The sequence below is a fragment of the Artemia franciscana genome, chromosome 4 (genome assembly GCF_032884065.1).
Source record: "Artemia franciscana chromosome 4, ASM3288406v1, whole genome shotgun sequence".
Classification (NCBI taxonomy): domain Eukaryota; kingdom Metazoa; phylum Arthropoda; class Branchiopoda; order Anostraca; family Artemiidae; genus Artemia; species Artemia franciscana.
This window is the reverse complement of record NC_088866.1, coordinates 28,253,795-28,277,200: the sequence shown is the minus strand read 5'-3', so window position 1 is coordinate 28,277,200 and position 23,406 is coordinate 28,253,795. Positions and strand designations below refer to the sequence as shown.

The window sequence follows — 23,406 nt, the reverse complement described above, 5'->3', positions numbered from 1 at the left end:
AAGTTCTAGTTACCTTTTTAAGTAACAAAAAAATTGGAGGGCAACTAGGCCCCCTCCCCCACCCTTTTTTTCGTAATCTGCCAATAAAAACTTTGAGAAAGCCATTTAGCCAAAAAAATAAAGTTAATATACAAGTTTCATTTTAATTATTCATGTACGGTAAGCCAAAATCAAAGCCTGTATTAATTGAAAAACGTTTAGAAATTGAATATATAAAAAACAATTTTTTTTTAGCTGAAAGTGAGGAGTGACATTAAAACTTAAAACGAACAGAAATTATTCCGTATATGAAAGGGACTGTTCCTTCCTTGACACCCCACTCTTTACATTGAAGTTGGACTCTTTCTCATAACTCTATTTTTTATAACAAAAAACCTTAGTGTAGAGAGCAGAGTGTTGAGGAGAGGACAGCCCCTTTCATATATGGAGTTTAATTTCTTTTCGTTTAAGTTTCAACGTTGCTCCTTACTTTCAGTTAAAAAAACCTTTTTCATTTAATTTTGAATATAGGAACATAGTGAGAGAGTTAGGAGATGCAACTTTTAATGTGAACAGAGTCTGCGGTTTCACCGTTGCGACGACACGTACGGAATGCACACAGCATTGCGTTTACTGTAACTCACCTGTCTGTGTGAACAGTTGTTAACAATTTTGTTCCCACCGCAAACGTTTCAAGCAAACAATTCAGTGTTCAGGTCACCCACATCCATTATGAGTTTGACACAGGCTATGTAGATTATCATTTTGAGTAACGTGTTCAACATGGCGAATATCTTCTCAGAACCCGTGTTCAACCGTGCTCAAGTTCCAAACGATGTGCCTTCTTCTTCAGAAAAACTAGCCACTGGAAGCACTATTCTCCTCCAGTCAGCAAACAATGAATACATGCAATTATGTACAATAATACACTGCTATTGATTGTGGGAAGTGCGAGTGCCTGAGCTACCTGTGCTATTTTAGCATATCAAAATTTTGAAAAACCACATGCTTGGAACCTGTAACATGAAAACGCTTTAAAGTTTTGTTGGGTTGAACACGGAAAACCTGAAAACGATTTTTGTTGAACTCGATGAAAACACGCTTCAAACCCAGTGCCTGAAAACACAACTTTGGACTATACAAAAAAAAATCATGGCAACAATGAAAGATAAAAAAAAATTCAAAATTAAGCTAAAAATCATGGAGACTGGAAATGGAATGGAGACTAAAGGGAATTGTAACGTGGAATATATTCCCTGTAAAATTTCTTTCTCAGGCTCGGCTAAAGTTACAGAATACTTTACAAGCAACATCAGCAGTAACGTCAATGACAGTCAGTTTTTTTTCCTGGAAATGTGTTTAATTTTGGCAGTAAAAGTTAGGCTAATTTCTGGAAGAAGTGCCTTGAATGGTTATTGAAGAACATTCTAAAGCTCAGATATCAGTTTCGTTTTCGTATGAGTGTATATTTGGTATTGATGAGAAAGAAACAGTATAAAATTCTGATTTTTTTTTTTTAAACCTTCAATAGATACTTAGCCTAGCCTATATCATTCCTATAAGCACTTCAACTTACTTTATCCCCCTCCTAATGGCATGAATATACTGGCCAAACTATATTTTCCCCTATTTCTTGATTATATTAGACTACTAGTAAGATTTAACATCAAAGAAGCAATTTCAACTAAATTAAAAATCAAAATTGAAGAAAATATATAATAAATGGTAATTTTTCTCATTTGACAGTTTTTTCAGAAGTATTTTTGTAAACTTTTGGTTACTATGGAATATTTTAAGCCTATTGAATTATGAAAGGCATCAAGTGATAGCCTGTATTCACTTTCATCATAGCTAAATTGTGTTCAAAACTGCAAATTTATCCTGATACTATCAGTTTTCAAAGGAAAATGTACAGAAGTTTCATTACCTAGCTCAAGTATTTTTTCTGAAATGTTAACCTATAAGAAAGCTTTGCTTGAATATAATTGTTGATCCCTACAAGCAATTAGATTAGCTTTTAATATATGAGTTGACTATGTTTAAACTACTAATGTATAAGAATTTATTTTGGGAGGGTTTGCTACCTAAAATGTTTACGGTTTATGTAGCCCCTATTTTAGCCTAACCTAGGCTACAAGGAGCAGCAAAGGTAATTTTTTTTTCAAGCTAAAGACCGGACATATTACTCTATGTACCTTCTCATACCCTTTCCAAATATACAAAGGTAGCCTTCTTAGCTGTATGTAGATGAAGTAAGATACTCTATATAATGATACTTTTTAGACTTCAAGATACTATAGATAAAGTTTTATTACAAGAACTGTGTGCTTTTAGGAAGGGGAGAAGAAGAATCAACCTAATTTTCATCCTTAGATTAATAATTAAGAAGAACCTGAGTCATCAGACCCTTTCAGTCCTTAGCTTTATAGGTTATGGCCACACATTTGAATCAGCCAATAGATGAGCTTTAGCAAAAATCCTATCCTTGCATAGAATAACATACAAATGCATTAAAGTGGTAAGTACCAAAAAAGCATTGCTGCATGTAAGGTAAGAAATGAGGCTACTAGAAGGTTTTGCATTGAATCAGGAGTTGAAATAGCTTTTCCATGTAATTTTTGCTGGGGCAGATCTGGAGCAAAATCTTGAGGGAGGCCCAATGTGGCAAGGGTGTCAAGATGCAAAATCTTGAATGAGCCTGATGTTACAAAGGTGTCAATAATTGACAAAATTGACAAGTTTATTGCATAAAAAGAGTGAAAAACAGGGAAAGAGGGCCCCAGGATCTGTTTTTTTTTTGGGGGGGGCATAGTCACCCTGATCCCTGGATCTGCTACTGATTAATTGTTTGTCATTTGCTTGGCAAATAGATGGTTCACGAGGTATTCATTCACTAATATCTAACAAGAAAGGTAAAAGATTTTCATTCTTTTGCTAGTTTTTGGAATAAAGTGAGTGACTTGCCTTCCATGTGTGGTTTTAGTTCTTCTAATTTTGGTTTTATTGAATTTTATTTATCTTCTAATTTTGGGATTCATTGGTTTGATTTTCATGTTGACTCTATGTGTTGTTTGGTTTTCTTTGTCTTTTCACACTTTTTTTTATTTTTCTTGAAATTTTTGATTGTGTTGAAGAAGGGAGGCAGTTGTCTTTTCAAAATATTTGCTTTGTTTTTCAGTATTTTTGTTGGCCTTAAAAAACATTTTTGATTGTTTTTTCTTCAGATTTTTTTTAGTCTGGAGTTAAGCAGGGTTCTATTCTATCCTCATTTATATGGACCATTTCCTAAGAAACACGCCAAAAGCTATGGTAGAGCATTGAAATTAAATGGCAAAATCAAATTCTATCAGACTTAGACTATACTGATGATTTGAGCATCCTAGATGGAAATATTGGCAAAATGATAGGCCCTGGGTGTTTTTTCACAATTGAGTTTGGAAGTATAAGAAGATTAAAGGAAAATTAATTAAATGTTTTACAGAGAAATTATCTACAGATTGTTTTGGGTACCTGTCAGACTAACAATATACCAAAGAGTAAGCTGTATGAAAACATGTTTCTATCCTGCTACCTAGGGCTATAGTAAGAGATATCTTGAGATGGCAAGGTTGTGCTTCTGCTTTTTGACTTTGATTCTCCCTATTTTCATACCAATATTCCCTAAAATTCCTTGAGTCAAAGTCTGATTTCTCCCTAGAATCAAAAGGATATCTTCTCTCAGATTTCCTACCAGTACTGCTTAACTGACAGTTCTTCAACTTGGGCATCTTCCAAGTCAAGTGCACTTACATCAATCACTGCCTGTGACTTTTATTCTAAATCTGTTTCTTGGGCAGAATGTTATCATGTTAGGACTTGGAATCTCACAAATAATTACCTCAAATCACAGCTTGGAGTGAAATAAGGATTTTTGATCTTGTTGAATCACTCCTTGTGATGACATTGGCATTCATGGGTGATTAGATTCCCAGCATCCCAGTCAAATCTCCAGGGTTTGTCACTCCATTAGCATCCATACAGCATTTGAATACATCTGTTAATTCAGCAGAAATACTGTTCTCCTTGAGATTGTTCCAGAGGTTCACAATCTGGTTCAAGAAGAAGCTGCATCTTGCTCTGGTCCTTGCATGGAGTTTGTGGATTTGTTTTTGGTGTCCTTGTAGTATGTGGGAGGGGTCAATCTCCAGGAGCTCATTTTCTTGATTGGTAGAGAGGAGTTTGTGTGCCTGGATCATATCCCCACGTTTCCGCCTGTAGACTAAGGAGGGGAGGTTGAGTTCCCTCAGCTGTTCACTGTAGGGCTTATTTTCCATACTGGCAATCTGCTTAGTGACCCTTTGTTGAATTTGCTCAAGCACTACCTTGTCCTTTTTGAATTGAGGGGTGGCCAGGATGGTCCCCACCTCCAAACACAGTCTTACCAGTCCTTTGTAGAGCTTGGTGATTACATGTATACTTCTGCTGGTAATGCTGTGTCTAATGATGCCTAGTGCTCTGCTAGCATTGGCTGAGATCTTCTGTGAGTGGGAGCTGAATTTGAACTGGGAGTCTACAACAACTCCAAGGTCTCTCTCCTCCTGAACATGCTCCAGCATGTGGTGACTCCCAGGGTTTTGGATCATTAGGTACTGTTGCTTTGGGTTATGGTGTCTGAAGTGTATGACCTTGCATTTTTCAGTGTTGAATTCCAGCAACCATCTTTTGACCCAGGAGCATGTGTGGTTGAGATCAGTTTGGAGGGATTGGCGGGCAGAAGGGGTGTTGGCAGGACCTATGAGTAATGGTCTTAAAGATTTCATAAATTTTTTCTTTCAACTTAAACTAGTCTTTTGTCTGCTTGGTTAGTACTTTGCAGTGTGTTCAACAAGACTGGTGAAAGAGTTGAGTGTTGTCTGTGGCTCTAGAGGGTATTTGAGTTTCTTGCATGAGATTGATTACAGTTCCAGTTACAAAAATTATAGAGAGGTATATAGACTATCATCAAGTCCTTTCACCTCTTTGACTCCTTTGTCAGAAAAATTAGCCACTGGAAGACCTATTATCCTCCAGTCAGCAAACAATGAGTGCACACTATTATATACATTAATTCATTATTATTGATTGTGGGAAGTGCGGGTACCTGAGCTGCCTATCCCCAGTAATTTAGGGCCACTAGGCTTGCCAGTACCAATTCAGCTATTCCTTCTCACTCCTGCTCTCTTCTGCGCAATCAAAATCTATAAGTAAGTCATCTCCTTTTCAGTTGATTTCTTCATGCTTTAATAATCACTAAACAATTTGTCTCTTTTTAAGATATTAACAGATGCCTTAAATATCTTACAGTTAATGTGCCAAGGCAGGTTAGAATTCAGGATAGCTGTATAAGTATTTGGAATCTTAGCCAAGAAGCAGAAACGCTTTAGAGAAATAGTCTCCTCACTCAGAGCCTGGCAATTGAATAATACATTCTGAATTGTTTCATCTGTTGAGAAGCAGACATGGCATAAAGGGGGATATTGTTGCTTCCAATTAAATAACCAGCAATTTAGAAGAAGGGCACTTGATTTCAGTCAGTAATATAGCACAGTATTTAATCTAGAATGAAACAGGGATAAAGTTAATTTACTGTGATTAACAATAGATCTTTGCCTGATAATATCTTGTGAATTGAGGTCAGAGGAAGGACTAGGGATGATGCTTTTATGACTTGGAATATGTTGGGAATAAATCTGACTGCCTTTAGTCTTAAGATTAAGAAGCTGTCTTCTAATATCATGTAAGTCCTTGTCTTTGGCAATTCTATTAATATTTTGGAGCATAGTAATGCTGATTTGGAGTCAGAAAAAACAGAATATATTTTCAGATTCTATATCATAATTTATAAGTGCATACAGGGCCAGGTAAATGGCACATATATAGAGAGGAGAATACAAGTTCATGGATGGGATACATGCTCCTGCTCCAGGTCTCTCACTCTGGACAGATCCATCTGTATATATTTTCCTATGATTAGGGTATGCCTTTGAGATCTCTTCAGCCAAAATAGTCTGGATCTAATAAATAGCATACAGGGCCAGGTAAATGGCACATATATAGAGAGGAGAACACAAGTTCAGGGATGGGATACATGCTCCAGGTCTCTCACTCTGGATTGATCCATCTGTATATATTTTCCTATGATTGGGGTATGCCTTTGAGATCTCTTCAGCCAAAATAGTCTGGATCTAATAAATAGGAATCAGGTTTTTATTAATTGAGATAAGTTCTACTTGACAACCTGGTGAACTCATTTCCCATGGAGGGGACTCAGTAAAGGGATATGCATAAAGAGAGTATTGATTCCAATTTGGCACCCCCAGTTGAAATTGATTCCATGATGAATTGGCATTGGGACAGGCTGATTTCCCAGCAATGCTGTATGCATATAAAGCATGCTTGGTTTCATAAGCCTGGATTTACAATAAATATTTAATCCTTAGACTAAATGCTCTTTCACTTAGGGACACCAATCCAGACAATATTTTTAACTTGGACAGACACATATGCTTATGCACACCCAAAGCTATTCAAATAGCAGAATTTTGTAAAGATTCAAGAATTTTAAATGAGGATGGGGGACAAGCTGAGAAAAATTGGATCCCATATTCTAGATTTGAACAAATGTATAATTTTTAGAAATCCAATATAACTTCAGGATGACATCCCCACTTACTTCCAGCAAGTCTCTTTAGAATGCAAAGTCTCTGAATAATCAAAGATTTCAAAAAATCAATATGATCATGCCAATGCATTTTAGAATCTATCCACAAACCAAGTAACTTCATTGAATTGCAATATGGGATCTCCCTTGAGAAAATTGTGAGTGGATTAGAAGGATCTGTAGTACCATTAGTAAATATAATGGCTTTAGTTTTACTGATTGAGATTTTGAAGCCAAAAGCTAAAGAGAATCTCTGGACTAATCTTATATTGTGTTAATAAGACTTTGAAGAAGGCCAATATCCCTTCCAGACTTCCAAATAATCATATCATCTGCATGAAGGCCAAATGATGCATGAGATACTTGAAATTCAGAGACATACAAGTTGAATAGAAGAGGACTCAATATTGCACCTTGAGGAAGACCTCTCATAATGGGACTTCACTCACCTCTAGACAGATTTACTTGAACATAAAATTATCTATCAGTTAGAAAGGACTTTATAAAAATTTCGAAAGAGTAAGGGAGGTCAAGATTAATTAAAAGTTTCAGTAATTTATTGTGAACTACATTGCCATAGACATCTTACCAGTCAAACAGAACAGCCATTGTGACATGTCTTATTTTAACATTAGAAACACCAATTTCTAGCTGGGTAATGTTCTCTCAAGAGCAATGTCCTTTTCTGAAACCTGTCTGGTCACTAGGAAAGAGATTATTGACTTCAGCAAACCACTGAATTCTTGATAGGAAAAATCTTTCCAGAACTTTACTGAAGGCAGGTAAAACCAATATAGGACAGCATGACTTGGAATCACTAGATGAGTAAGAGGGATTTAAAGGTTGAAATACCTGAGCAATGTTACAAGCATCTGGGAACTTTTAGCTTGACCAAATAAGATTATAAAGACTTAAAAGGGCAGTATGAACCACCTTTGGGGACTCAAGAATCCACTTTATATAAATACCATCATGACATGGGGAAGACTTGATATTAAGAGAATTAAGTGCTACACTGAATTCGTCTTGGGAAAAAGGTTTCATCAGAGAGCTTTTACATGAACAGGTAAGAGGCAGAGTGCAAAAAGGTGATCAGGTTGAATGAAAATCTGAGCAGTCATCCTTATATATGCACATATCCATTGTTATATATTGCATATATTCATTGTTTGCAGACTGGTGGAGAATAGCGCTTCCAGTGGCTAGTTTTTTCTGAAGAAGTCAAACAGGTGAAAGGACTTGTTGTTATTCCATATACCTCCCTACAATTTTTGGAACTAAATATATATTAGTAAACATGTCTGCCTTCTTTGTATCTGAGACAATTGGATAGCCATCCTGACTGATATCATATTTATGGTTATCATTTTACTGCTTCACACTATTCAGTTGGCTAATGAAATGGTGAACTTTTGAAATTGGGGTTCCAAAGCTAATACTTGAGCTGAAGTTCAACCATGGGCTGTACCCTGCTTAGCTTTCCTACAAACTAGTTTCACCTTAGCACATGAGTGCATATAAAAGATTGCTGTTGACTGAGATGGGTGCTTTAAAAGATTTTACAAGCCTTTTTTTTGCCTTAACTGCAACCCCACACTCATCATTACATCAGTTCTGGGGTCTTTTGGAGCCATTGTAAAAATGCAACTTAGTAATTGGTATTGCCAATTTAGCTGACTGCAACAGGGTTGATTTCAAGTTAGACTCAATGGCATTAATATCAGAATTGGAAGACACAAAGAAAAAGTCTACTTCCTTTAGTATCTCACAAAAAAAGTACCAGTTTCTTTTCGAGTTATTAACTGTTTGGGAGAATAGTTTTAGTTTGGGAAAATAGTATAAATCTTGAACTGATGTAAGAATTGCAGAATGATCAGACTGCAGAGACGAAACCTTTACCATCTGAACTAGATCATAATATGAAGAAGCACCCAGAAGCAGATCTATAGTCGAAAAAGAGTTAGATGAAATGTTGTACCTGATCTAGAAGTTAAATGGAGTGAAAATCAAAGTGTCTGGAAAATTAGACAAAACGTACTCTATATCTCTTCCTGCCTTGTTGCTACCAGCTGATTGTTCCAAGGAGGGCCATGGGCATCAAAATCACCAAAAAAGGTATTATTACCTGATAATTCAGATTCTAAGACAATTTGGATGTCCTTGCTCCTGTATGGGTTATATAGTGATTTTACGGCAAGATGATTGCTATTAGCTAGGTTAATTATTATACCTACAACATCTATTTCATACATGTAAATAATTAAAGGTTATGGGAAATGTTGGATTGAATCATGAACAAAGATGGCACATCCTCTCCCTTTCTGTTATTTGATCTATCTTTCCTGTAGCACTTATACCCAGGCATTTTGATTTTCTTGAACTGATGAAGATTAGTCTCTTGTAGACAAATAATCCCAATTCTATTATTATTTGCACATTGGTAAGATCAGCAAGTTTATTTGAATTTAAAGAAACACAATTCCATTGTAGGATCTGCAGCTTAGCTAACATGGAGAAGTTGAATAGATGGTATGCATGGTACTTTGAGAGAATTGATGATAATTCTGTTCCTATCTCTAGAATTGGAAAAGTAGTATTCTGCAATTTCTTTTGTTATGCTAGCTTTTTTGTCTTTAGACAAATTTGATTGGAAGATTTTGTCTACTGACACAACATATTTAATTAAATTTGTTATATGAGGTCCAACTCTATCTTGCATAGTGTTGATTTGAGTAGATATATTAGGAGAAGCTGCCATTCTTTCAGACAAAGTTTTGGGATTAGTTCTAGGATTGTGTAGGGCTGGACTTACTTTTAAAACATTGGGTTGCTCCTTAACCACATGCAGGAGAGATGTCTCAATAGGAGGTAGGAGTGCCTGATTTTGGTTGTTTTGGGGGACCTGTAGCCAGGGGTCTGGAGGAAAGGTTGAATTCACTTCCTTAACCTCATTAGATCTCAGACCTGATGGCACTTTGGAGAGCTCCATTGCAGCTACAGGGAAAGGAACATTTTCTGGATGGGCAATCCTTAAAACTTTAGCCTGTTAAATATATTTTGGACATAAATTGTGGTCTGTTGATTGATGACTACCATCACAATTGGTGCATTTAGGAACTTTAGTACGTCTACTTTCTTTAGACAAGGAGTTATTACCAAGACAATTGAGGCACCCTAATTCAGAGGAAGAACAGTACTTAGATGAGTGGCCAAGCTTAAGAAATTTTGAGCATAGGAGAGGCTTTTCTTGGAATTTTTTTTTTTAGCTTTTAGCTGACCAAAAAGGAAGAATGAATCAAATTGGGAACTGGCAGGTAAGATAAAGAGAACACTCTTACTGCTTAGTAGTCCCTTAGAATCTGGTTTGCCCACACAATGAACTTCAAGAACCTCTAGCATTTCCCCATTGTTGTTCATGAGACCATCTTTCACGTCTTCAGTTTACAGTTCTAATGGTATGTTATGCAATACTATTTTCTTTGAATATTTCTGAGGTGGTTTTCACCATTCTGATGTTATAGAGATATTCTATCTAGGAACATAACTGTTAGTGAACCATCTCTGTTTACTTTCACATTGAAGCTGCATCTAAAAGATTTGAAAAGATTCATTCTAATGTGGGCAATATATTTGATAGAAAAGGATTGGTCTTAAACTATTGGAGTAAAAAGGATGATGGGTTTGTCCTTTATCTCCATAGCTGGGACAAAGTTTGAGATTCCAATTATTTCGGTTGGACTTGTAGAAGGCTTTTTATGTTTCTGTTTTCTGCCCACTGTCTGAAAATCATCATTTGGCTGGGTATCAGTTTTGGAGATTGGGGACTCTGAGACAGTAATCATGGTATCATTCTGGCTATCATCCCTAGATATTGGAGATACAAAAATAGGAATATCAGCTTCTGAAAGCCAATTAGATGATTGACCCCCTTCCCTAAGGGGCTAGAAGAGCTATGAAACATTGAGTTAAGGAAAGAAAAATTCAGAAATCTCTTACCACAGAATAAACTTAGAGGAAAAAGCAAAAGAATACTTCTTAAACAAAAGGAAAATCAAAAGCTTTAGTTCCTTTTACTGAGAAATTAAATGATGTCAATAATATAATTTTTCATCAACATTTGGGTTGCAATAGATTCAGGGATTCCCGCACATGTCTGGTTTGAAAGTAGGTACTCACTTGAATGATAAGGATCTAGATCAGCAAACGAATCTTAAAGAATCTTAGATACAGTATCATTCTAAAGTTTTCTGAAACTTGCCTTTAAGGAGTGAAGAAGCAGGAGCTCATATAGAAAACTATATTGAATTAATTGGAGAGGCCAAATAGTAGTTCATGAATTGAAAATTTGGTATTGTTTTGTGTTGTCTACTTGCTTTGTAATGCCAACAAGATAGGGTCATTTGCTACAATTTGGTTGTCAAGCAGGGTTTCTATGAGATACTGAATATGATCAACCCATTGCTCAATAAGCCTCTTTAAGCAGGCCTGACGAAATGATCAACATGTCTGCCTTGGTTGAAGAATTGAGTGTGCTTTGCATAGAAAAAGCTACAGTTTCAACATACTTACCTTGCCTAGAAACACTTCTGGAAAAGTGGGCATATGTATTTCATGCCAAGTCTTCTGCTCTCTTGGGAAGTAACAAGCATGCATAGGATATCAATGAATAAGATGGTCTGAGCATTTCACATTCAAAATGTAAGACAACAAAGTTTTTATAAGTCTTGAAGCAGATTTGTTTGGTCCATACATGATATTAGTTGTATCTCCCCAAAATTCTACTATATTTTGCCTTGGAATCAAGCTGTCAATCAGTGTCAATCTGTCAATCAGACTGTCAGCCAACCCATTACTACGTTTAACCATGTCCAGTATTTTGACATGACGTTTTAGACCTTTCTCACTAAAGAATATTAAAATGGTCGCTAGTTGTTTTATCAATAGTAAATCAGCAGTTTTGTCAATTATCACAAAGAAAGAGTGATTTTGAGCAACTCAACTCGCTGGTTCTTAACACAAACAAAAAATTATGTCATGAAGTACTTGTTGCTTTCTGTCAACCCAGTGATCCCTGGCAGGGCTTGGTCTTTAGGAAATAATTTTCTCAGGAGATGGATCAAGTTCTCTGTAATATGTAATGGCACATTATTTTCTACCAAAAATATTCAGGTTAGGTTAACCTAGCCTGAAGGACTTCCTATAGAAGTTATTTGATGGTGCCATTGCCAGACGTTGTCTCAATTTCATTGCTTGCTTTTATATGTTAATTGGTCAACCTGATTTCCTACAACACACATACTTCAAACAGAACTTGCAGTAGGGTACATAAGTTTTATTTGACTTGTCAACAAAATTTTGCTCGTTTTCTTTTGAGAACTTCCACATGAACCATGCTTTCCTTTTGAAGAAGTAGCCAGGAGGTGAAAGTCAGAAACATCATCATGTTCATCATCCAGTTGTCTTTTAGGACTAGATTTAGTTTAAAAATTATTTTTCTCTGAGTCTAAATAACATACAGAACTTTCCTTTATTGAAAAAGATCATATTTGATTAGGCTTACCACATGCCACCAAAGAACAAGGAAGAAAAGATGAAATAGAATTGCAACATGTAAACTTGAACATATACTTCTCCATTAGGGGAGGGGGTACATAAAGTTAAAACGAGAAAAACTTAAGGAGCAAGCTACATAAGCATTTTAGAATGTCTTAAAGTAGTTTTCATAATTTTATAAGGTTAAGTTGATACCCTAAAAGATTACCTATGGAAAAGCATTCAATGATATATAGGCTTTTTCTTTTTATCCTATCTGATTTCTGTCCTAGTCTTTAAGTACCCTTAATCACTAGTATAACCTATAGGTTTGACACATTACCTTATTTAAGAATGTATTGTCCAATAAACAAGTACTTACCATCTGAATTTGATTGAATATTAAGAAAGTAGTGTCCAATGTGCAACAATTTACTCAAATTAGAACAAAGAGACCAAATTTATCACTTTAACCAAGGTTATTGGGTGTGGAGGACACATTATACAGATTAAGGATGAAAGATTGCCAATGATTACACTTTTTTCAACCATCTAGGGCCAAACAGATAGCAGGTTGTCCTTAAACTGGGCGGGAGGAAGTTGTAAGGAAGAATTAAAGGGAAATAGGAACTTTGTGGGAGAGTGTAAAGAGGAAGGCTTTAAATGGATCGGAATGGAGGAGTTTGCACAGCTCTGTTGACCTTAAGCTGCTTGGTGCTGTAGTGAGTTGTTAGTATCAGTAGTTCATAGGCAAAAAATTTGTTCGTATGTTTTTTCATATATTAGTCTTTAATTTTAGGGAGTGTCCTTGTGGATGCTGCAAATTAATATCCATAAGGATGTTGGCTTCTGAAATAAATATTTCCATTGGGTGTGTCTTTTAATTTTACAGCAAGCATAAATAAGGTTGGTAAGTCTTTGGAAATTCACATAAAGAAAATTATGAAAATTTCAGTTTGCAGCTAGATAATGTTGATTCAACATACTATCTAGCCAAGCATTGCTAGATAATAATCTTCAAATTAAATTCTAAGTGATGGACTCCTGGATATGAGTTAGGATCTTGCAGAGCTTGATGAAAAACTTCCTCAGTCTACAGACAAGTGTCTGTTCCCCACATTGCCTTATTCATCTGGATTTGTTTTGGTACTAATCTTAGTGATACTCCACTTTTTATTTTGATTTTTTGTAATGGGTTAAAAATACGTTATTTATTAGACTTCAAGCAGTTTTTACCTTTGATCCACTTCAAAGGTGACCTTTGATTCTTTTTTTTACCTTTGATTCTTTTTTAGGGCACCCAAGTTAGTTCTACAAAATCAGCAATAAAAAAAATATGTTGCCTGCACATTTAGCAAACTGCTATTTGTAAATATTTAGAAAATGAAATGATTTTTTTTTTTCAATTTTTACTCATAAAATATTTACAGAATACAAAGTATCTCTTCATGGCTACCCTTTACATGGTGAAAACATTTCCATTCCTAAGGGATATGTTGGGGCTATATTGGAACCCACAAATGAAGACAGTAGCTTGCCAAAACTAAAACCAGTTTCAAAATTCGACCAATTCCGTTACTGGAACTGGGATATGCCTACAAGTAAAGACGATACTATGCAACAGATAAAACAATGGACTTCAATTACCAAAGTGGTGAGTATAATCCTTTTTAACTCAGAATTTATTTGAACTAGGAACGCTTGCTGGAGAAGGGGCAGAAAATAACTTAGGACTGCTTCCCTCCGCAATACCTTGTAATAAGTGCAGTCTCTCTCATGTGTCCTATAGTTTTGATGCGATTTGCCTCTTCTTGGTCTTTTTGACACCTCACTCCCAAAATAGGCTATTTGATATATGTCGTATTTAAACACATAAGTTTCTTTATAACTTTTGAAACAGCCTATATGGCTGTTTCATATATGGCTGGTTATGGTCATAACCAACTGTTGTCACTTAGCACTGCATGATTTTTTTTTTTCCTGATAAGGAATCTTAGCTATCATTGTAACATTGTATGATTTAATTTCATAAGGGATATGACATTGTTTTCAAAATTCAATCAGTCTTGACATATTATGTTTTATGCAGTGTTTATCTTGATGGTTATAAGCTTTGAGAAGCTTTTGAATTCAGGGTAAATACTCACTTTTCAGACGTTTTTTTAACATTTTAAAGACAAGATTAAAATTTAATGTAGTACTTAATATTTTTAATTCAAATTAGTTCGTTCACTAATTAATAGAATAATTTAGTATTGAAAGACGTAACAACAAAGACGTTTTTCAATGAAGACAAGTCTAAATTGAATATTTATCATTAATTAATTACTTTGAAACAAAATGTATCTAAAGATGCAAAGACGACATGTTTCTTTAATATGTTAGGCAAGATGAATGAAAGCTGGTGAGTTTTCAGGGTTTGATATTTAAGCTGATTTCTGAAGTATTTGCTCACCTAGTTTTACTATTTTGTATAAAATGTAAAAGAAAGTGTTTCTAAAATTATTGTCTGCCCTACTTTTAGTTGTCTAACTATATATATCTTTGTCTTTCCGTAAGGCTCTTTATATATCCCAGAAAAACTAGCAACCTTTTTTTCTGTTGTCTTGACACCATTTTGGGATTAAAATTTGTTGGATGGAGGCTAATTTTCTTATTTTCAAGGTTTTTGTTAAAATTTATGTAAGGTATTACCCAGTGCTACAGCTGGAAATGTGCAATCATAGTAAGATTTTTGAAGTATACCAAAGAACTGTAAGTCAAGCTCATTCAAATTACATCAGCTATTAAAATTTGTCAAAATTTGCTCAGTTGAATTAAATACTAGGTAAAAAATTTTGTGGAAGCAAATACTGGCACTTCTTGCATTGTGGCGCTATTATAATTTGTGATAGCCTGTTTGGAGTATTTTCAGAACTCCCAATACTTTAGAATTTCCTGATTTTAAACGTCTTCAATATTATTAAAAATTAATCTTAATGGTTTAACAAAATAGCCTAACCAGTCTTGTGACCATAAGAAAGGGTATGAGCCCCCCAGATGTGGAACATTCGGATCTTTGGAATTGATGTGTGGTTCCAATAAGGAAAGACAATGCCTTGCTGAATGAGGAGTTATACATGTACAATTTCCAGGAATTAATACACTTCTTGAAAAAGGGCAAAAGTTTCTCCCAGGTCCATGGAATATTTTCCTCACTTGATTTGAATACATTTTAGTTAATATAAGAAAAAAAAAATCGTGTGACTATAACTGACATTGTAATTCAGCCGTTTTTCGCTAATGATTTCAATTGTTTCTCTAGTGATAAAAAATGGAATCAAATTATTTTTCATGAAATTTTTTGTATCAATAGTAAAATATGATGAAAAATTAAAAAATAAAATATCAATCTCCTAGCATTATTTTTCAATACTAAATTAGTCAAAGTGACCTAGGCATAACTGGAGGGACAAATGATGATTGTCTATCTCGGATGCCAAACTATTAGCGATGTTTTAGTCCTTAATTATTGGTGTATAAAATAAAGTTTCACGAATATTTGTAACTAAACTTTGTAGTCCAAAGAAGCCTTTTGTATCATTGTTGCCAGACATAGGCTTTAAAATTTAGGCATCAAATTTTGGGATGTCAAACACATAAATGAAAAGAATAAACGCTTTTAGGGAGATAAATTCCAATCTGTATTTGTTATTTTCTTACAAATATGAATTCTCGTAATTAGGGAAACGGTGTTTTGACCTTTCCCAAGACAAAGAATTCAAGTTCGCCTCCCCCTCTCTCTAAAAAAATTGTCCCTGAAAGTTTGGATTCTGGATCCTCCACCCACTAGACAAAATAGGGTTGGCTTATAAAAATTCATACTCATTTCAAAGTGTAAAGCCTTTAATCGGATTCTTTATTAAACTGCATGTGTATAATAATCTAATCATGATTTTTTTGTTAGAGACACTTACCAAATGCATAAAGTATGATTATAATCGCCCAAAATAATCTAAATATCTCTTTTTATAGCTGATGGAAGATGATGAACAAGATGCATCATCGTCTGCAAAGTGATGAAATATTAATGCGTCTTGTATGCGGCACATGTCGTATAGTGACTGATACGCGTGTTCCTCTAGTGATAGTTCTGCTCTTGATTTCTTCTGGAAGACTATCCCAATTTAGCAGATTAGGATTGACTTCATCTTCTTTCTGCTCTTCTATGCCATGCAAATATTTTTGATAAAATTCATCTTTCACTACAAGCAAACTTCTTGGAAATAGTAGTATTGATGCGAGTTTTGTTCGAGTCATCTTTGTTTCTTGTCTGATCTGGAAATCGAATATTTATTATTATTATTGTTTTTTCATCCAATATATGTAAACATATTTTTTACTCTTGTTTTATATACCAAATTTCAATACATGTGTATTCAACACCATGCGGTCTGTTAAAGAAAACCTCAAGTTTTTTTTTTAGGTTTTTATTGTATATTTTCCAAAATATAAGTTTAGGCTAAGATTTAATCAAGATTTAAAAATCACAAGAAAAATTCAAAGTTATGTAGAAGTGGGTAATTTTGGAAAGACAGCGACTAGAATGAAACTTAAGCAAATATTTCAGCTGTATATTCATCAAACATCATCAGCAAAGATTAATGACTGAATAAAAAACATGAAATGGTGTAATCAAAGAGAACCATCCAAAAAATAACAACAAACCATATCATTCACTTAGGTTTTATTCTTAGGTTTCTGTAAAAGTCTCATTCTGATGGACTTGTTATATAGTTAAAATTGTTAATACCAAATGTATCTTATATTATAAATAACTATAAATACTATCTAGGTGCATAATGTAAACAATGGTGGAAGGGGAGGCATAATTTCTCCATATTTATGATCCAAATAACCTTTCTGAGATTATTGTACATGATTTAAAACAAATATTTTCATTTGTTAACCCTCCTCCCCCCCTCCAAAAAAAATATAAGTAATATTTTTTTAGTCAATGTTTAATTATTTATTTATCTAAAGTTATAAAGTGAATTTTTTTTTAATAAAGACTGTCCATTGAGCTTTTAACTTATATCCTACTTGAATTCCCTCTCTACTTTTATTACCCCCATAGTGGGGGTCTATTGTTCGACCATCTTAGCTGGCGGGGCTGGATATTTAGTAATACACTTTTGGTGCAATAATTAATTCAAATAAACGGAATTTCTTGCCGATTCTACCAATTATATTTAGTAGAGTATTATTATCATAATTGACCTGGACGATATGATGTGATACGTATAACACCAAAAGCCTTTGTGGACCATGGTTAATACAAAAATATTATTAAAAATTTGAAATCCGAAATATTTTTTCATTGCGTTATACAAAAAAAAAACCTAAAATTATTATTCTTAATAAGTACCAAGGACAGTGGAAATGGTATTTTGATTATTTGAACTGGTTAAGGGAACCTTACACAACCATGTGTGTCTTAAAAAATTAAGAAAAATAGGCGAATCAATCTTTAATGAAAGAGACCTCCATATGCTGCTATGCGGTTTCTGGTAATAGCAGGTGCCAAATTCAAAAAGAGAACCATAGTTGAAAAATCAGCAAAACTATGCTAAAAATAAATAACACCTAACGCCTAAAGAAGGCGTAGTTTTCCTTTGAAGGTATAGTTGTCCTTAACCCTTTGATGCCTGGTGATTCCCTCAGGAACAACAAATTTCAGAAATTTTTATTATCCAAACTACACAAGCTACCCCTCGAGGTTTGTATCATTGTGTGATAGCTAAGGAGCTCCATTTTCGGTATTTTTCTCAATTTATGATCGTCCGCTCTTGGGCGATATAATCACGGTCAAAGTAAGTACATTATGCCTCCTTGCATTTTACAGATAGGTGGGCATGTATTTTTGGAACTGACAACGTAATGATTTGTTCCAGAGTTTTTATTTCCCTGCCCTGGTAGAGAGAAAGGTCTGAAAGTTCTAATAAAGTGTCTTGTTGTACCGATAGAGTGCAAAACAAGAGAAGGGAGGGATCCTAAGAATCGTGGTTCCTAGAGGAACTATCTGTTAGAAATGGGAACAAGCATTATTTTTACACCAATATATTATAATTTCTGATGGTTCGACCCTGCTGAATAGTATTTGTAACTCTGAGGAACCACCCGGAACAGCTTGAGCTTGGGGGTTGCCAGTGTCAATAGTAAAATACTTAACTTTCTGTAGCTAAATTACTAAATTTCCTGTATATCCAATTAGTAAGATTGACTAAGTTCCTAAACCAATATGTCTTCTAGGGTTGCAATCGACAAATCTATATCCACTGAACCAAAATAAGTTGAAGATGAGTACAATTATTAAGAAATTTGTCCAGATGATGCTTCTGACCTGGAAGACCTGCCAAGTGAAGACCCTTCTGATCCGCAGTATGTTCCTCCTGATGAAGCTTTAGAAGAACTGCTCGAAGCTGAAATAGAAACCGGCCGAATCGAAGCCAACGTTTGTGACAGTTAGGATGAGTCTCAAGCTGATGGAGGCGAAGAAATCCTACTACAAGCTTAAAGTATCCCTACTTCCAAACCAATGAGACGACGAGACATTGTTAGGAGGAAAGTAGATTTTATCCCACCAGACACTCTGTGGAAAGATCAGCTTCGAGTCGACCAAGGAATGAGTGGCAAGACCCCATTGGAATATGTCAGGTTGTTCTTTGAGAACGAAGTAATAAGCCACATACGTGACCAGACGAATATATGTGCACTTCAGGAAGATGGCAAGCAATTAGGCGTTTCTTCGGCTAATATTGAGCGTTTCCTGGGAGTCCTTTTGTTTATAGGAAAAGTGAAAATGCCCTCCTGTCACAGCCACTGGTAAAATAAAACTCGGTACTCTGTGATAGCCGGTGCTATATCACGTGACATATTTGAACTGATAAAGAAGTATTTGCATTTCAATGACAATGTGTCGCAGAAGCCTCCCAGAGAACCTGGTTACGATAAGACTTATAAAGTTCGTCCCTTGATAGAGAAGGTTCGAGCCACCTTCATAAAGATACACCTGGAAGAACACCAGGTCATTGATGAGCAAATAATTCCGACGAAGCTGCGAATATCGCTGAAGCAGTACAATCCGAAAAACTACATAAACGGGGATAGAATTTCATCTCCAGAGCAGGAATAAGTGAATTTTTGCATGATTTAGAAATGTAGGCTGGCAAGGGATCAGTTGGTACAAGCGATTGGGGGTTGGTGCTGATTTTGTCCTCCGACTTGGGCTTGTAATCCCAAAACCATATGAACTACAAGCTCTTTTACGACAACTGGTTTTTGTCACTAGACCTTTCTCAGACTCTAAATGAACAGGGTATACTTACACTGGCTACAGTTAGGGTAAACAGATTAAAAAGCTGTGCTTTAGAACTAGATTACAAAATGGAATCGTAAGGAAGAGGCTCGTATGAATGGTGAGTGGAAACGCAGTCGAATGTTGTAGCGGTGAAGTGATATCAACAACTTGATATCGACATATGCAGCTGTGGATCCTTGAGAGGTGGGATGGCATGCGAAAAGAGCATATAGAAGTGAAGAGACCACACTGTGTGAAGGAATACAATCGCTTTTTTCGGGTAGCGTCGATCTAGACGATATGCTGATAGAGCTGTACAGAATTAACTTCAAGTCTCGAAAAAAGTAGTACATGTGAATTTACTTTTTCTTGTCTGGCCTTTCCATTGTAAATGGAAGGATCCTGTATCGCAGGTGTCTTCCTACTGGAGAAAAACCCATGAACCTAATGCAGTCCAAAACGGACGTTGCTTGCGCCTTACTGTTTCGCAAATTCTCGGCAACACCTAAGAGGGTAAACTAGTCAACAAGGCTCTATCCCAAAAGAAAAGAAAGTATAGTTGCTGGTCACAAATTTCGACGAGACTTGAAGGCCAATAGCACTTTCCAGCTTGGATAGACAGCAAACAGAGGTACCGAGCTTGTGTTTAAGCCCACTCCAAGGTGAAGTGTATGGAGTGCGAATTGTCTTTGTGTTTGACGCCAAACAGAAACTGTTTCCTATCTTACCACACTAGCTAGGCAATGTGTGACTATGTGCTGTTACTGCTGGATGTTGTCTGTGGGAACCATTTTGTATTTTCTTCATTTCATCAGTAAGAAATTTTTCTTGACATTTTTATCGCGGAATGACCTTAAATAAAGCACAGAAACAGGCGCGGAATTTTTCCTTCTCTTCTTTCAATATTCAGGCATCAAAGGGTTAAGAACCAGTAAATTATTACAGTGCGAATTTTTACGCACGAAAAGATTGTTCAGATTTACCTAAATTGCTTTTGTTTATTTATTTTTTCTTGTTCAACCTGGCAACACTGGCAAAGATGTGTACCACCCTGAAAAATAAATAATTTTGCAACAACCAAAAGAAAAGGTTCAGAAGATCGTGTTTTAAGGTATGAGTAGACTTAGATGGGTCTAGGGATGAAAACAATCTTTATTTTGATGACCTTCGTACTTTAAAGAACAGTTGCCTGTAAAAGAAAAGTCTGGCCTTCAACATAACATATGTGCAAATTTGAAACCAGCAGCTCCAAACTCTAATTAGACCCTAATTATAAAAGGAGGTGTCACATACCTTAGAGAAAACGGAGTCTTATTACCTTGAGAACTTAATGTCCAGAGGGGTTTATTTTGATGATCTTGGTACTTATAAAAAACAGTTTCTCGCAAAAGGAAAGTTGGAGTCTGGCATTCACAATTAAATACGTGCTGCACCAGCAGCTTCAATTCTAACTATTTCTGCATTTTACAAAAGGAGGTGTCGCACACCTTTGATAGAAACATGAACTTATAACCTTTGAGAACTAAATAAATTAAAAATCCGCAGATTAAACAATTGAACCCCGGTTAGCCGATAAAACCTTCATTAGGGAAATTTTCATTGTGGTAAGTCTCTTCATCAAAAATTGTGATATACTGTCTTTCGAATCATCACAACTGACTTTTGACAGAATAAGCAAAAACTCACGTCTTTATGTTCTTCTTCGACATAATAATCTAGAACAGCATGAGACTTGAGATTGATAGTTGTTATCGTAGGAAAAAACAGTGGACCGTCAAGATGGGGCTGAAAAATAAAAGGGTATACCAACGCGCTGTTTTTTCATGAGGAATAGTTAATGTCATCCTTGGGATGAACATAAAGTAAATCTCTAAGTGTATGTTTTTTTATAAGAAAGAAAAGCGTTATTCACCGCGGAAACGAGTCGTACTGTACATTATTTGAAAAACGTACCAGTATCATATTTCAAGAAGTTTTAAGGAAATCGCCCTCAAACTCAATACTGAAAAATATTAATATTTAGTTTTTAATGCTAAACATCAAAGTAGTGATCTTGCTTGTGCCTCTTTTCCGGTTATCCTTGTTTCTTCGATTCGGTGCCTTGGTATTAGTATTTGTTCATCTTTATCGGCTTTTCGATTTTGTGGGCTTAATGATATTAAAAGTAAACTTAGAATTGGGTGCGCGAAAATTGTCTCGAACCGAGGCAGATTTTCACGAAAGGCTTTATCCAGACTTATCTACATATTGCGATCACTCTTTATTGTTTCTGTCCGGTTTGCGCCCGTCTTTCAATAATCAAGATTTGCAAAGTTAAGCATTCTGTATTTTCGTTATTGCAAATATTTATTGTATCTGCCGCGTTCTTATAGAAATAGGAAGATTACTAGAAAGTTTTGTGCCACTGATATTATATTTATTTAAAAAAAAAAACTTCATGCTAGATTAGGTGCTGATCCCTGTCTACGGTTGTGTCCTTACCGCCCATTGATTAGACTGTATTGTCTGTGTTATTTTGTTTTTCTTTCCTTTGGTGTTTTTACTCCGCTTAAATTTTAAAACGAGCAGGCAAAAAATAAATTATTATTATAATAATCTAGAACAGCATGAGACTTGAGATTGGTAGTTATTATCGTAGAAAAAAAACCCAGCGGAACATCAAGATGGGGCTAAAAATAAAAGAGTATACCAACGTGCTATCTTTTCATAATGGATAGTTAATGTCATGCTTGGGGATGAACATACAGTAAATCTCTAGGTTTATGAGAACTTCACCGCGGAACTGGGTCTTACTGTACATTATTTGAAAGCGTACCACTATCATATTTTCAGAAGTTTTTGATTAGTTAAGCTATATATATATATATAGCTATATATATATATATATAGCTATATATATAGTATATATATAGCTATATATATAGTATATATATAGCTATATATACATATATATATATATATATATATATATATGTATATATATATATATATATATATATATACATATATATATATATATATATATATATATATATATATATATATATATATATATATATATATATATATATATATATATATATATATATATATATATATATATATAAGAAAATTTAAAGAGTCCCCCCGGAGAATTTCACCCCCGCGAAAAATCCCCCCACCCCCGCGTGTTAATAACGATGGTATTTTTTTTTAATTTGAAATGTTTGGAAAAATTCTCCCCATGTATGTTTCACTCTCTGCGGGGAACTATCCCCTGGTAAATTCCTCCCCCCCCCCGTCAATTCCATTTCATTGGGAAATCGAGTCCATAAACCGAAAAGAAAAAGCTAATGTACTAAATCGATATTAGTTGTTCGGATTCCTTCAAAATCGTTTTAAGGAAAAACTATACATACAGACATACAGGTGACCCAAAAAGATTCGTACCCATGAAAATTTCAATTATAGTTTTGATTAAAAAGCTATTTATTTCAAATTACGACGACACATTATTCAGTTTATGGAAGACCATTCACCAGAGTTTCAGCTATTTCTATCAATTTTTATTCAATTTATGGCTTTAAAAAAATAGCAATGACTTTTTAAACAAAATCATAATTGAAATTTTCATGGGTACGAATCTTTTTGGGTCACCCTGTGCATAAATAAACACACTTTTCCGTTTCAGCAGTATACAAACAGGTTATTCTAAAGTTTTAAGTCATAAGGTGTCAAATAAGTAATTTCAATTGTGTTAAGAAATTCTGGCTTGAATTCAATTCCTCCTTCCTCTTAATACATCAAATAATCATCCATTTTATAGTATTTGTTTTCTTCTGGGGCTCATTGTGATCCATGCTGTTGCTTCTCTTTTAACCACACGTTTCATTTACGA

At 35.0% G+C, this 23,406-nt stretch overlaps 2 protein-coding genes across 7 annotated transcripts in view; one reads left to right on the top strand and one right to left on the bottom strand.

The window, feature by feature from the left end:
• Positions 1–1,121: 1,121 nt before the first annotated feature.
• On the top strand, positions 1,122–16,617 carry LOC136026248 (uncharacterized). 3 transcript variants are annotated; one of them, XM_065702615.1, is made up of 3 exons: positions 1,122–1,312; positions 13,621–13,844; positions 16,205–16,617. In XM_065702615.1, the coding sequence occupies exons 1-3, from the start codon at positions 1,132–1,134 to the stop codon at positions 16,247–16,249; spliced, it is 450 nt and encodes a 149-aa protein (XP_065558687.1). In that variant the 5' UTR covers positions 1,122–1,131; the 3' UTR covers positions 16,250–16,617. The 3 variants fall into 3 exon arrangements, with proteins under 3 accessions (XP_065558687.1, XP_065558686.1, XP_065558688.1); XM_065702614.1 differs by having other exon boundaries at positions 1,123–1,390; XM_065702616.1 differs by lacking the exon at positions 1,122–1,312 and adding an exon at positions 1,324–1,451.
• Positions 16,058–23,406, bottom strand: part of LOC136026246 (alpha-ketoglutarate-dependent dioxygenase alkB homolog 6-like) — a 106,340-nt gene continuing 98,991 nt past the window's right edge. For 3 of the 4 annotated variants that reach the window (XM_065702611.1, XM_065702610.1, XM_065702612.1), the window contains exons 5-6: positions 21,216–21,314; positions 16,058–16,507 (exon numbers count right to left, since the gene is read on the bottom strand). In XM_065702611.1, coding sequence (XP_065558683.1) covers positions 16,232–16,507; positions 21,216–21,314 — 375 coding nt within the window. In that variant the 3' untranslated portion in view covers positions 16,058–16,231. The remainder of the gene's footprint in view (positions 16,508–21,215; positions 21,315–23,406) is intronic. The other variant, XM_065702613.1, reaches the window with a different exon arrangement.